The following is a 13,423-nucleotide window of genomic DNA, read 5'->3' on the forward strand; positions in this document are numbered from 1 at the left end:
CCAACACCTCTTAAAGAGACTGTGGTCCACCCTCTCTTGAAAAAGGCGACATCAGATCCAGCCGAATTGACACATTATCGGCCAGTCTCAAATTTAACATTTTGGGGTAAAATCATTGAGAGGGCAGTAGTGCTACAGTTGCAGAGTTTTCTGGATGACGCTTCCATCTTAGATCCTCACCAATCTGCTTTCGCCTGGATCATGGGATGGAGACAGTCCTGGTCGCCCTGGTGGATGACCTCCAGAGGCATCTGGATCAAGGCGGCATGGCAGTACTGATGTTGTTGGATCTATCGGCTGTGTTCGATATGGTCGACCATAGGTTGGTAATCTGCCGCCTCGCTGACACAGGGATTCAGGGGTTGGCCTTGCAATGGCTTTCCTCCTTCCTTGATGGTCAAGGACAAAGGGTGGCAACTGGGGGAGAACTGTCCCAGATGCACTCGCTAGATTGTGGGGTGCCACAGGGGGCAGTGCTCTCTCCGATGTTGCTTAACATCTACATGCGCCCCACTGCCCAGATTGCCCAGAGGTACAGGCTTGGGTGTCATCAATATGCTGATGACACCCAGCTCTATCTACTAATGGACGGCCAGCCTGACTGCACCCCAAAAAATCTGGACCTGGCACTGCAAGCCATGGCATGTTGGCTCAGGTGAGTAGGTTGAAGTTGAATCCAATGAAGACAGAGGTCCTTTGCCTGAGTTGTGGCAGTCTGGGAAAAGAAATCCTTCCAGTTTTTGACAGTGCGCCATTAAAAGTGGTGCACAAGATCTAGAGCTTGGGGGTACTACTGGTGCCTTTCTTGTTAATGGAGGCCCAGATAACAGCCACTGCTAAATCTGCTTTTTTTCACCTTAGGCGGACAAGGTGGCTAGCTCCCTTCCTAGAGCGTGACGACTTGGCAACAGTGATCCATGCAACGGTCACCTCGATATTGGATTACTGTAATCCCCTCTACATGGGGCTGTCCTTGTGCCGAACCCAGAAACTGCGGCTAGTGCAGAATGCAGCGGCCAGGCTGTTACTAGGGCTCCCGAAGTGGGAGCACATACAGCCAAGGCTGCGCAAACTGCACTGGCTGCCAATTGTATACCGGATTTGTTACAAAGTGCTGGTTATTACCTTTAAAGCCCTATATGGCCGAGGACCTGCCTACCTTAGGGACCGTCTCTTCCCATATGTGCCCCAGAGAGTACTGAGATCAGGTGAACAAAATCTTTTGACAATCCCCGGGCCGAAGGAGGCCAAATTGAAGACTACGAGAGAAAGGGCCTTTTCAATCACAGCTCCACATTGGTGGAACCAACTACCAGATGAGGTGTGGGCCCTGCGGAGTCTTGCTCAATTCTGTAGGGCCTGCAAGACTACTCTCTTTCAGCTGAACTTCTCTTAATGTGGATCCTAGCCTATTATATACGGTCATCATAAATTATAAGAAGAGAACATCTAGAATATAGCATTTGAAAATGTTAGAATTTAATTAATTGATGGTTTTAATTATGTTTTTAATGTAACAGCAAATATTGCGAATTGTATATTGTATGATATAATGTTTTATTTTTGTAACCTTGTATTAATGCCATATTTTGTGAGCCGCCCTGAGCCTGCTGCAGCGGGGAGGGCGGGATATAAATAAAATATTATTATTATTAAAAAACAACCCCCCAAAGCCCCAGATACCCACAGATCTATTCTCCATTATTTCCTATAGAAATAAGTCTCCATATGGAATGATAGAGTTCCCAGCAGACATTACACTCCCCTCCCACCACTTTCTGATGACCCTGAAGCGGGGGGAGGGTCTCCAAACCAGAAGATCCCCTGCCCCCACCTGGGAATTATAAAAAACAAAAAAAAGAATCACAGTTAATGAGACAAGCAATGAAAGTTAAACAACTACTGTGATATGTTGGCTAACAAAGTTCAATAAAACCATTTAAAAATCTTCATATATTTTAATACTTCATATTGTAACAAAGGTCCAGCTCTAACATTCCCATATTACAAAAGAAAGTCCTGAGCACCAGGATGTAGGCTCATTTTATCAATAGACTTCCTCGGGAGTAATTCTTTCTATATTTCTTCCAGGTTTAACAGCCTCTAGTAGCAACCAAATGTAACTGTTCTTCTGCAACATCTTATCTCATTCTGGAATAAACCGAGATAATAACAAGAGATATCACAAAGCTGAATGGAAATAAAAAATTCTTAAGTTTTTATATTGTTATCATTGAGTGATAACACTCAATGATAACAATATAAAAACTTAAGAATTTGTGGTATCTCTTGTTGCTATTATCTCGGTTTATTCCAGAATGAGAGAGAAGATGTTGCAGAAGAACATTTACATTTGGTTGGTACTAGAGGCTGTGAACCCTGGAACAAATATATAAAGGATTACTCCCAAGAAAGTCTATTGATGAAATGAGCCTACATCCAGGTGCTCACAGGACTTTTTTTGCAATATGGGAATGTTAGAGTTCGACCTCTGTTACAATATGAAATAATAAAATATATGAAGGTTTTTAAATGGTTTTATTAAACTTTGTTAGCCAACATATCACAGTAGTTGTTAAACTTTCATTGCTTGTCCCACTTGGGGACTGGCAACCCTAGTGGGCTAGAAATGTCCCTCCTTTAATCTGGCCCACAGCTCTGTTCTCCCCCTGCCTGTACTCACCCTTCTGAGCTCAAGCTTGAGCTGCAGCTGAATGCAGGGAGCAGAGGGCAGGACTGCCAAACTTCCAAGCTCCTCCATGCTGGCTTCTCCTCCAGCTGGGAACTCCGCTGGGCTTCACTGAAATAAATCTCAGCACAAAAAAAAAGTTGCAAGGAACTGGTGGAATGGATTTTCCATTCCCAAAGTAGTCTACCTGGACCAGGAGACCATAATGGAAAAGCTTTTACGCATTTTCTTTGCAACTCTTTCATGCTGCGATGTATTTCAATGGAGCCCATGCAAGTGAATTGGCATTCTTGGATCCCATTATCTCCAGTGGACCTTCAAGCCTCTCCCATCTCAAACCAACCTGTAAAAAAACCTGACACCCTGGATTATAGTATATTTAGTGTGTGTATGAGTGTGTGTGTGTGTGTGTGTGTAACAGTCTGTTTAGGGTTGCCAGCTTCCAGATGGGGCCTTGAGATCTGCTTTTACAATTGATCTCCAGCTGGCAGAGATCAGCTTCCCTGGAGAAAATGTCTGCTTTGAAGGGTGGACTCTATGGCATTGTACCATGCTAAGGCCCCTCCCCCTCTTCCATATCCACCCTCCCCAAAGTCTCCAGGTATTTTTCTAACACAGACTTACCCCCAATATCTGTGTGATTTAGTTTGGTCCTATTGGGTGCAGCTTCTGTTTCAGTTTCCAGTTTTGTAGTGTTGGTTGTAGGAGCTGTCCCCTTGCAAATTAACAGTTAATGTTTTGAGCCAGTTTGACTCTGCTGAATAGACCTGAGATAGGGTTGCCAAGCCCAATTCAAGAAATATCTGGGGACTTTGGGGGTGGAGCCAGGAAACTTTGGAGGTGGAGCCAGGAGACACTAGGGGTGGACCCAGGAGCAAGGTTGTAACAAGCAGAACTGAACTCCAAAGGGAATTCTGGCCATCAAATTTAAAGGGATCACACACCTTTTAAATGCCTTCCCTCCACTGGAAATAATGTAAGATATAGACACCTTTGGGGGGGGCTCATAGAACTGGATCCTGTGGTCCAATCCTTTTGAAACTTGTAGGGTCTTTTGAGGAGAGGTACTGGATGCTATGCAGAAAATTTGGTGCCTGTACCTCAAAAAGCCCCCCACCCCACCCCACAGCCGCAGTTACTCACGGATCAATTCTCCATTATTCCCTATGGGAATCGGTCTCCATAGGGAATAATGGAGTGCCCAGCAGACATCCCCTGCTGCTTTCTGATTACCCTGAAGTGGGGGGAGGGCCTCCAAACCAGGGGATCCCCTGCCCCCACCTGGGGATTGGCAACCCTAACCTGAGAACAGGTGCCTGTGTGAGTATTCTAACCTGAGAACAACCAAAGGAGGACATTACACAGGAGAGCTACTGCCACTCTGCATAGACTAGGGGTGGGAGAAGCTTGCAATGCCCATCCATTTCATGTTTTCCTAGGTTCAGAGCATTTTATATTTTTAGTTTATATTTTTAGCTTTTGCTGTGTTCCTTCTGCTTTTTCTTGAGGTTTTTGTTTTTAAATTGCATTGCCAAATCCCACTATTCCTCTACCCCTCCATTTTAGGCAGGCATCTTTTTAGGACAAGGGGAAGATTTGGGACTCACCACCAGTTAAAACAGGGGTGGGGAACCTTTTTTCTGCCAAGGGCCATATGGATATTTATAACATCATTCGCGACCCATTAAAAAAATCAACTTAAAACACAGTGCTCCACCAAGAGAGAATGATTCAGGTCAGTGAAATTAATGCAAAACATTGTTTTTCTATTGTTTTTTCTATTTTCTATGTAGGGAGAGCCTAATCTGGCACACACACGCACACACCCGGCCTGTTGCCCTAGGCAAATGCATAGGTCCAGGGCTTTTTTGTAAAAAAAGTCCAGCAGAAACTCAGTAACATATTAGACCACATCCCCTAATATTAGCGTATTAGGTCACACACACATTTGCATATTAGGCCACACCATCTGGGATAATCAAGTGCAAACTGAACTGTGAAAGTAACTTTTCCAGGCCCTGTAGCAATTCTGGCCGGCCAGCCAGGCCCCAGGGAGGCTGCCACACAATACATCTGGACCCTGTGATTCTTGCTGGGCCCTGGGGAGGCTGCTGCACAGCACAGCTAGGCCCCACAATCCTCGCTGGCCAGCGAGGCCCCAGAGAGGCTGCCACATGGCTTGGTTCGGCCCAGCCATCCCCGAAGGCCACACCAAGTGACTCTGAGGACTGCATACGGCCCTCGGGATGAAGGTTTCCCACCCCTGAGTTAAAATACAGAGTTCTACAAACTCAAGGAACTCCATTTTGCAGAGAAATATTAGTTTTAACACCCACACCCTCCTAATATGAGGTTCCAATGCAATACAAATGCTGAAGAGGACAACAAAATTATCTCAATCTGCCCTGTTTTTAAAAAAACAGAGCCTAGAGAGCCACTGCCACTCTGAGTAGACCTGGTGGGGAGGGGACAGAATAGGGTTCCCAATCCCCCCGCTTTAGCGGGAGACTTCTGGGTTCCCAGCTTAATCTCCCGGTCTTCAAAAATTGAGAAGCGGGGGGGTGGGGGGGTGGAGGGGGGGAGAACATACCTATAGAGCTCCTGTTGTAGAGCTCCTGAGCAGTTTGTAAAATCCCTGTCCCTTTAAGGCTGGGCAGGAAGGAGGAAACAGGAAGGGCTTCGGAGAATGGCTCCTCCCTTCTTTGCTTTCGTTTTCTCAGCAGGCACAGTTCTCCGGAAGAAGACCAAGTAAGTATTTGTGTGTGTGAGAGAGAGGGAGGGGAATTCCCTGGTATGGAGGCCCTCCCTTCCTTTAGAAAGTGTGTGGGGGGGGAGGGAAATGTCTACTGGGCACTCTATTATTCCCTATGGAGAATGATTCCCATAGGGAATAATAGGGAATTGATCCGTGGGTATTGGGGGCCCTGGGGGGGCTATTTTTTGAGGTAGAGGCACCAGATTTTTAGTATAGCATCTAGTGCCTCTCCCCAAAATACCCCCCAAGTTTCAAAACGATTGGACCAGAGGGTCCAATTCTATGAGCCCCAAAAGATGGTGCCCCTATCCTTAATTATTTCCTATGAAAGAAAGGCATTTGAAAAGGTGTGCTGCCCCTTTAAATGTGATGGCCAGAACTCCCTTGGAGTTCAATTATGCTTGTCACACCCTTGTTCCTGGCTCCACCCCCAGTGTCTCCTGGCTCCACCCCCAAAGTCTCCTGGCTCCGCCCCCAAAGTCCCCAGATTTTTCTTTAATTGGACTTGGCAACCCTAGGACAGAAGCTTGCAATGCCCAGTCGTTTAATGCTTTCCTAGCCTCAGGGCATTTTATATTTTTAGTTTCTGCTGTGATTCTTGTACTTTTTCTTGATGTTCTATTTAAAGAATTGCACTACCAAATCTCACTATTCATCCACCTTTTCATTTTAGGCAGGCATCTTATAGGTATGGGGGGAGAAGGTATGGGAGGTGTCAGATATCAAAGACTGTTAAATAGAATATAAAGTTTATATCCTTTATAAAGTTTATATCTCAGCTACCTGGGATTATATTTTCTTATACACTTGGCTTTGCCCAACGAAGTCCTATTTATGTCAGATCCAGCCCTCACAACAAATGAGTCTGACACCCCTGCATGACTTTCCTGATCTAAAATGGTGCTAGGGAGATGCCCCTTTGAATACAGGTGCCAGAATGCACACATTTACCCCTATAGGGCAAATATCTGTCCCTCAAGCCCATTTTGAATTAAATAAAATAATGCAGTGAGCAGTGGTTTTAAACCCCCATTGAAAGGGCTAGAAACAGTGAAACCCATTTTGAAGAAAGATGGCATGAAATGTTTTAGATAAATAAATACTAATAATAAGATTGTACTAAGGTAGACAAGGCACAATAACTGGACAAAGCAGATAGTTACTTTGGGTTAAAACCAGTGTGCCCTCCCAAAATGTCTCTCAGACACTTAGAGGACCATTTTCACACAAATTCTGGATGCCAATTCCATTCTTTAAGTTCTGCTTAAGGTTTCTAACCCTGACTCAGCAAATGCCAGATTTGAGAGCAGTGCCTGGAGAGGTTAGAATTTGGAAGAATGTGTGACTTTGGGGTGATGCTCTAGTCTAAAGCATCACTGTGTTGAGGACATTTTTTCCTCAGTTCCTTGCCAGAGAGGATTGGAGGCAGGTATTGCCCCAAAAAGGTGAATGGAGAGCTACTTTTACAACACACCCCATGACCAATGATAATATGACAACCCTTTCCAAACAGAAATATCCACTTCAGGGGGGAAGGGGCAGTCAGGAGTGACAGAGGAAAGGATTTCCCTTCCCCCTCTAAGTCACCTTCTCCCTTCCCATGAGGTTTCAAATGTCCTTGTTTAGTCCCACAGGGAGTGCTATTTTGTTCCAAAAAGGCTCTAGCACTACCATTATGTGCAACATACAGTTAAGGTTTAAGTGAACAAAACAGAAGTGGTGGGCATCTCTATCCCTCCCTAGTGCACAAGCTCTCGCATGTTTCCGAACCAAACTTGATGCAATCATATAGCACATATTACTTCTCTTTTTGCATATAAAATTTCACTTGTGTCCTTTCTTTATATATTTATTCATGTGGAATTTCTTTTACTGGGTCCCCAAAGTTTCACAAATACACTATATTTAGGTTTGTTTGATCATCTGAACCAATTTACCTTTCACAGTATTTATCTTTATATGCATGAGCAAAGCCTTAAAATTGTAGTACTAAGAGTAATATAAAGGTTATTTTTTTCCTAGTGCTGTCCCCTGCAATAAGGATACTCCTCCATAACCAAACATTCTTAACTGATTAGCCCATGCAAGCAAAGAATACAGTCTATGATCATCCAAATTACAGTGTTCCTCAGAAGACAGCCAGGGGTGCAGAGGGTTAGCAATGCCTTAGAGGCGAGGAATGCATTTAAGAAGATAAGCCCAGATGGATCATTAAGGTTGGTTGTTATATACAAGATGAAATAGCCTAGCTGTTACCCCCTTGGTTGCAAAGATGAACTGACATTGACCAATGGATCTATCAAATAGACTTCACTTTCAGGAAGAGAGCTCTAAACACTGCAGGCCAAAACAGTAATCAAATGCTGAACTAGATAGACCTTTTGCTACAATCTAGTAAAAAAGGTAGTTCCCTGTGCAAGCACAAGTAATTTCCAACTCTGGGGTGATGTTGCATCACGGCATTTTCACGGCAGACTTCTTACAGGATGGTTTACCATTACTTTCCCCCCAGCAAGCTGGGTACTCATTTTACCGACCTCGGAAGGATGGAAGGCTGTGTCAACCTTAAGCCGGCTACCTGAACCCAGCTTCCGCTGGGATCAAACTCATGTCATGAGCAGAGAGCTGAGACTGCAGTACTGCAGCTTTACCACTCTGTGCCACGGGACTGCTTCCACAATCTAGTAGGTCTCTTCTTATATGGGTTGGGTTCAGCCAGCTTTTTCACTCAATCTCACCCAGCTCAAGTTCTTACTGCAGCCTCAGACTCAAATGGCTTTTGTCCATGATCTCTGGCACAACCTTTTTGTTAGTCAAAAAGGACCCCACCCTCCCTTTCCTTTTGCACCAGCTGTTGAAAAGTTGGTTGGCTCCAACCCGCTATGTTCTTATCATCCACTTGAATGGATCCCAGCATATTTTACTTAGAATTAATTATCTTCATGTACTGAAACTTACTAGAATTAGAATTAACAATGCAGCCTTTAATGAACTTAAGCATGTCATAGTGAGATAACTCTGAAGATTTACTGTATCTTGTAGATTTACTGTATCACTGTAGATCACATCAAACTGTATTTCTTATTCATTACTAGGAATTATTACTCAGTACTATAAAGCAGTTTCTTGAGTTTTCCAGCTTCAGAAGCAAGCTTGCATTAGTTATAAATGAGCTTACTGCCAGTGTTTGCATGTTCCAATCCACAAGAAGGCCTAGCAGGGACTGTTACTCTCAGGAGTATAAGTAGTAGAACTAGGAAATTGCAATTCCCACTCTACTGCTTTCTGTACCAATTAAAAGTTTGACAGACAGATCCTACTAAGGGCACAATTTGTGATACACTGGCAAAAATAGCAGGCATTCAGAGAAAGTACAAGATAATTATTCCTATCTCTTTGCAGAATTTCACATCTACAATATCCATTTTCCATTTCTTTTGGCAGCCTTTGAATTATTGCACACAAATCTCCACCAGGAGCAAACTACACAATTGTCCCTTTGGTCCCAAGGCTGTAATGAAGGATAGCTTTGTCTGTTTTCCAATTTCTCCCCTTTGTTCCTGTGCCAGGACTTGCTTGCCACCACTTCAATTGCCATACTGCACCAGTAAGAACAAGCTAAATCCATAGAGGATTTTCTGATTAACACTCTTTCCAGGGAGTTCAACTGCTGTTTAGGGGGTGCTGTCCTCTGCTTTTCTTCTCCAGCAGTTCTGGATATGCAAAGCCCAACAAATATTCTTAAAGAAAAAACTTGAGGAGGGGGCATGATGGGGATGTATCCAAGTCTAGGCCTTCAAATCTTGCAGGGTCTTTCTCTACCACTACCTCCGAGTTTTAGATCTGCTCCTGCAACTGGTATAATTCTCCAGTCGTTAAAATAAATAGAAAGTCCTCACAAAGAACACTGTTTGGTCTTCAGCTGTGTTTCCAAACACAATTTTTAAAATAACATCAGCCACAGATATTTTGTATTTGTGGCCTTGGTTGGTGCGGGTTAGTTGGCTTTATGATTTGCAAGCATGAGCACAGTCCTTAAGAAAAGTCTACACACTCATAACCATAATGGAAATACTACAGTAATGGGGGATGACAGGGACAGAGTTTTTGCTTCAGGGGGCTATAAACTAAGAGTTGATTACTTTAAAAAGGCTGAAGATACCTGTAAACACAATCCCAGAAATCAGAAGGGTACAAACTGGTGTAACAAAAGAGAACTCCTAACGTCACTTTAGCCATCCATATCAAGTTCAAGCGCCTTGTTTGAGACACTGTAATTTCCTAAGAGACGGAAAATATCATGTTCCCTCCAAGGAAGCTTACACTTAAGATGCAAAGACATACTACCAGTTAAAAATAATTACACAATTCCAGAGCATATAATTTTCTCTTGACAATACTGGTAGGAAACATGTAGACGCAAGCACAATTATTGGGGGAGGGGGGGCTTTGAAAAAAAAAAAAAGCTCTTATTGTTGCCCCTAATTGCAACCACGCAGAAATTTCAAAGCAGCAGCACAAATTCGGAAGACCAGTTCAAAATCCGGCACTCAAAGAAACTATACCCTCCTACACACGCGCCGAAGTTTCCCTTTAGCCTAGAAAACTTACAGCGGAAGAGGGAAGGCAGCCTGTAGAAGAAGATTTGATTCCTGGAAGCTTCTGTAGCAACTAAACTTTTGAGAAAGTTGAGAAAGGGCAGATCCAGTCTCAATCAGGTGCCTAGGAGTCACTTCACTCCATCTAACGCTTTCTATTCACCCAGTCCCCGCTGTTTTGCACCGAGACAGCGCATATGTGTGTGCAGTAACTTTTCATTTTCCTTTCAGATAAGGGGCGCTGTAGCTTTTAAAAAAATATTACGCCCCACTCCTAGCCACGAAACCTTCTACGCTGGAATATCCCATTCAGCCTGCTGGAAGCGTAACATGATCATACGGGAGGGGGGGGGGGGAACAAAGTTTATTTCCGATTTTTTTAAAAAATGTCCAAAAAAGCGACTTCAGGTGCGTCGAAAAGGAGCAGGTAAGAAGGGAAGAAAAGAGGGTTCCCCTCCCTCCGCCCCACATCATTAGTCGTCCCCAAAGCCTCGGAGGGAGCAGTAAGGTGGCTGCTTATTTCTCAGCTGTGGTGGTGCAGGTACCGCAAAACGTAGACACACACAACTCCCCCCCCCCACCTTACCTAGTTTTGTGCCGGGTCTTTAAGAGATTCCTTCCAAAGGGGGCCATGGTAAGTCCCCGGACTGACGCCAAACATCAACAGCCTTCAAACCGGGCAGGCTGGAGTAAGTCTCCGTCTCCCCGCTGTTGCTGGAGTCGCTACTACTCGAGCTTGTTAATAGTCACCCAGCGTCGAAGTTGTGCAACTCGCGGCTAACTTTCAGCTCCTGCCTAGTTGCTCTTTTGGACTCCTGCCCAGCTGCAATCTCGAAGGAGGCGTTTATGAGCAGGCAAAAGGGGAGGGCTAAAAACAAATCTTAAAAAAAAAAAAAAAGCCTGGCGACTGTGGCGAAAAATGGTTTGCTCAACTTTCCGAGCGGCTAAGTAAGGAAGAAACCCTCGTGCGGGTTCAGCAAAGGGAGAAGGGGTGGTGGGCATATGTCAGAGCACCTGGAGACCTGCCAGGGACTTTCACTGGAAGTTTATAAGGTCAAGTGAAGGAGGCCAACTCCAGCCATCATACCGGCCATGCCACTTGCTACACCCTAGCTGCTCATTGGGAAACGCAGGTGAAAACAAAAAGCAGTTTTGTGGCGCCTGAAAGATTTGAAAGTGACAATGTGGGCTAAAGACCACCACATACAAGACCTGGAATGTTTGTGCGAGTGCAGATGTGCATCCTCTGCCTTTTTAATGCAACAGACTAACATAGCAACCCATTTGGAATTTGTATGTGTGGGCAAGCTGTAAACACTATGTCACTAAAAATCAGCAATAAGTTATCATCCGAACAATCTGTATATCAAGTTCACTGATTTTCTAGCTTTCTTTTTTTAATTTTAAAAAAGTAAGTCTTTAGTCCTTGTGAAGGTATGAAGGCCTTTCCCTTCATATGTCCCTGGAAAAAAGGACTAGAGACTGTAATGAAAGTGTCTGTGGGTCTGTTTTTAAACATATGTATTACCTCCTTCTCATTGATTCCTGCCTTGTCATGGCGCAAGGGCTTGCGCAGTTCAATGAAACTGTGGGCTATGCCATGCAGGGCCACCCAAAATGGACAGGCCACAGCTGAGAACTCAGACTAAATGTGATCCACTGGAGAAGGAAATGGCAAACCACTCCAGTATCCTTGCCAAGAAAAACCCATGAACAGAAACAAAAGGCTAAAAGATATGATGCTGGAAGATGAGCCCCTCAGGTCAGAAGGTGCCCAATATGCTACTGGGGAAGAGCGTTCAAGTAACCACAGAAAGAGTGAAGCGGCTGGGCCAAAGCCAAAAGGACTCTCAGCTGTGGATGTGTCTAATGGTGAAATAACAGTCTGATGCTGCAAAGAACAATACTGCATCGGAATGTAAGATCTATGAATCAAGGTAAGCTAGATGTGGTCAAACAAGAGATGGCAAGACTGAACATCGACATAAAATGGACGGGAATGGGTGAATTCAACTCAGAGGATCACTACATCTACTATTGTGGCCAGGAGTCCCGTAGAAAAAATGGTGTGGCCTTTATAGTTAACGAGAGTGAGGAAGGCAGTAATGGGATACAATCTCAAAAATGACAGAATGTCTGTATCCAAGGCAAACCATTCAATATCACAGCAATCCAAGTCTATGCCCCAACCAGTTCTATGAAGATCTACAGCACCTTCTAGAATTGACACCAAAAAAAGATGTCCTCCTCATCATAGGGGACTGGAATGCCAAAGTAGGAAGTCAAAAGGTGACTGGAACAACTGACAAGTTTGGCCTTGGAGAACAAAATGAAGCCGGGCAAAGGCTAATAGAGTTTTGTCAAGAGAACAAGCTGGTCATAGCGAACACCCTCTTCCAACAACCTAAAAGGCAACTCTACACATGGACATCACCTGATGGGCAACACAGAAATCAGATTGATTATATACTCTGCAATCAAAGATGGAGAAGCCCCTTACAGTCAGCAAAAACAAGACCTGGAGCTGACTGCAGCTCAGATCATGAGCTACTCATTGCAAAATTCAGGCTTAAACTGAAGAAAACTGGGGAAGCCGTTAGGCCATTCAGGTTTGACCTTGATCACATCCCTTATGAATATACAGTGGAGGTGAAGAATAGGTTTAAGGAACTAGAATTGATAGACGGAGTGCCTGAAGAACTATGGATGGAGGTTCGTGACATTGTACAGAAGGCAGCAATCAACACCATCCCAAAGAAAAAGACATGCAAGAAAGCAAAGTGGCTGTCTGATGAGGCTTTACAAATAACTGAGGAAAGAAGGAAAGTGAAAGGCAAAGGTTAAAAGGAAGGACTCACCCAACTGAATGCAGATTTCCAGAGAACAGCAAGGAGAGATAAGGAGGCCTTCTTGAAGAAACAATGCAAAGCAATAGGGGAAAATAGTAGAATGGGAAGGACAAGAGATCTATTCAAGAAAATTGGAGAAATCAAGGGAACGTTTCGTGCAAAGATGGCCATGATAAAGAGCAAAAATGGTTGAAACCTAACAGAAGCAGAAGAGATCAGGAAGAGGTGGCAAGAATACACAGAAGAATTATACAAGAAGGATCTCAATGTCCCAGATAACCATGACAGTGAAATCGATGACCTTGAGCCGGACATCCTGGAGAGTGAAGTCAAATGGGCTTTAGAAAGCATTACTAACAACAAAGCGAGCGGAGATGATGGTATCCCAGTTGAGCTATTCAAAGTCTTAAAAGATGATGCTGTTAAAGTGATGCACACATTATGTCAACAAATTTGGAAAACACAACAGTGGCCACAGGATTGGAAAAGGTTTATATTCCAATCCCAAAGAAGGGTAATGCCAAGAAATGTT

At 44.1% G+C, this 13,423-nt stretch overlaps 1 protein-coding gene across 1 annotated transcript in view; it reads right to left on the reverse strand.

Annotated features, from left to right (window-relative positions):
* The window catches only part of RASSF9 (Ras association domain family member 9), a 74,380-nt gene extending 63,485 nt beyond the window's left edge, over positions 1-10,895 (reverse strand). Inside the window, exon 1 of the mRNA XM_060245152.1 lies at positions 10,629-10,895. Coding sequence (XP_060101135.1) covers positions 10,629-10,675 — 47 coding nt within the window. The 5' untranslated portion in view covers positions 10,676-10,895. The remainder of the gene's footprint in view (positions 1-10,628) is intronic.
* Positions 10,896-13,423: the final 2,528 nt, after the last annotated feature.

The sequence above is a fragment of the Heteronotia binoei genome, chromosome 8, assembly GCF_032191835.1.
Source record: "Heteronotia binoei isolate CCM8104 ecotype False Entrance Well chromosome 8, APGP_CSIRO_Hbin_v1, whole genome shotgun sequence".
Lineage (NCBI taxonomy): Eukaryota > Metazoa > Chordata > Lepidosauria > Squamata > Gekkonidae > Heteronotia > Heteronotia binoei.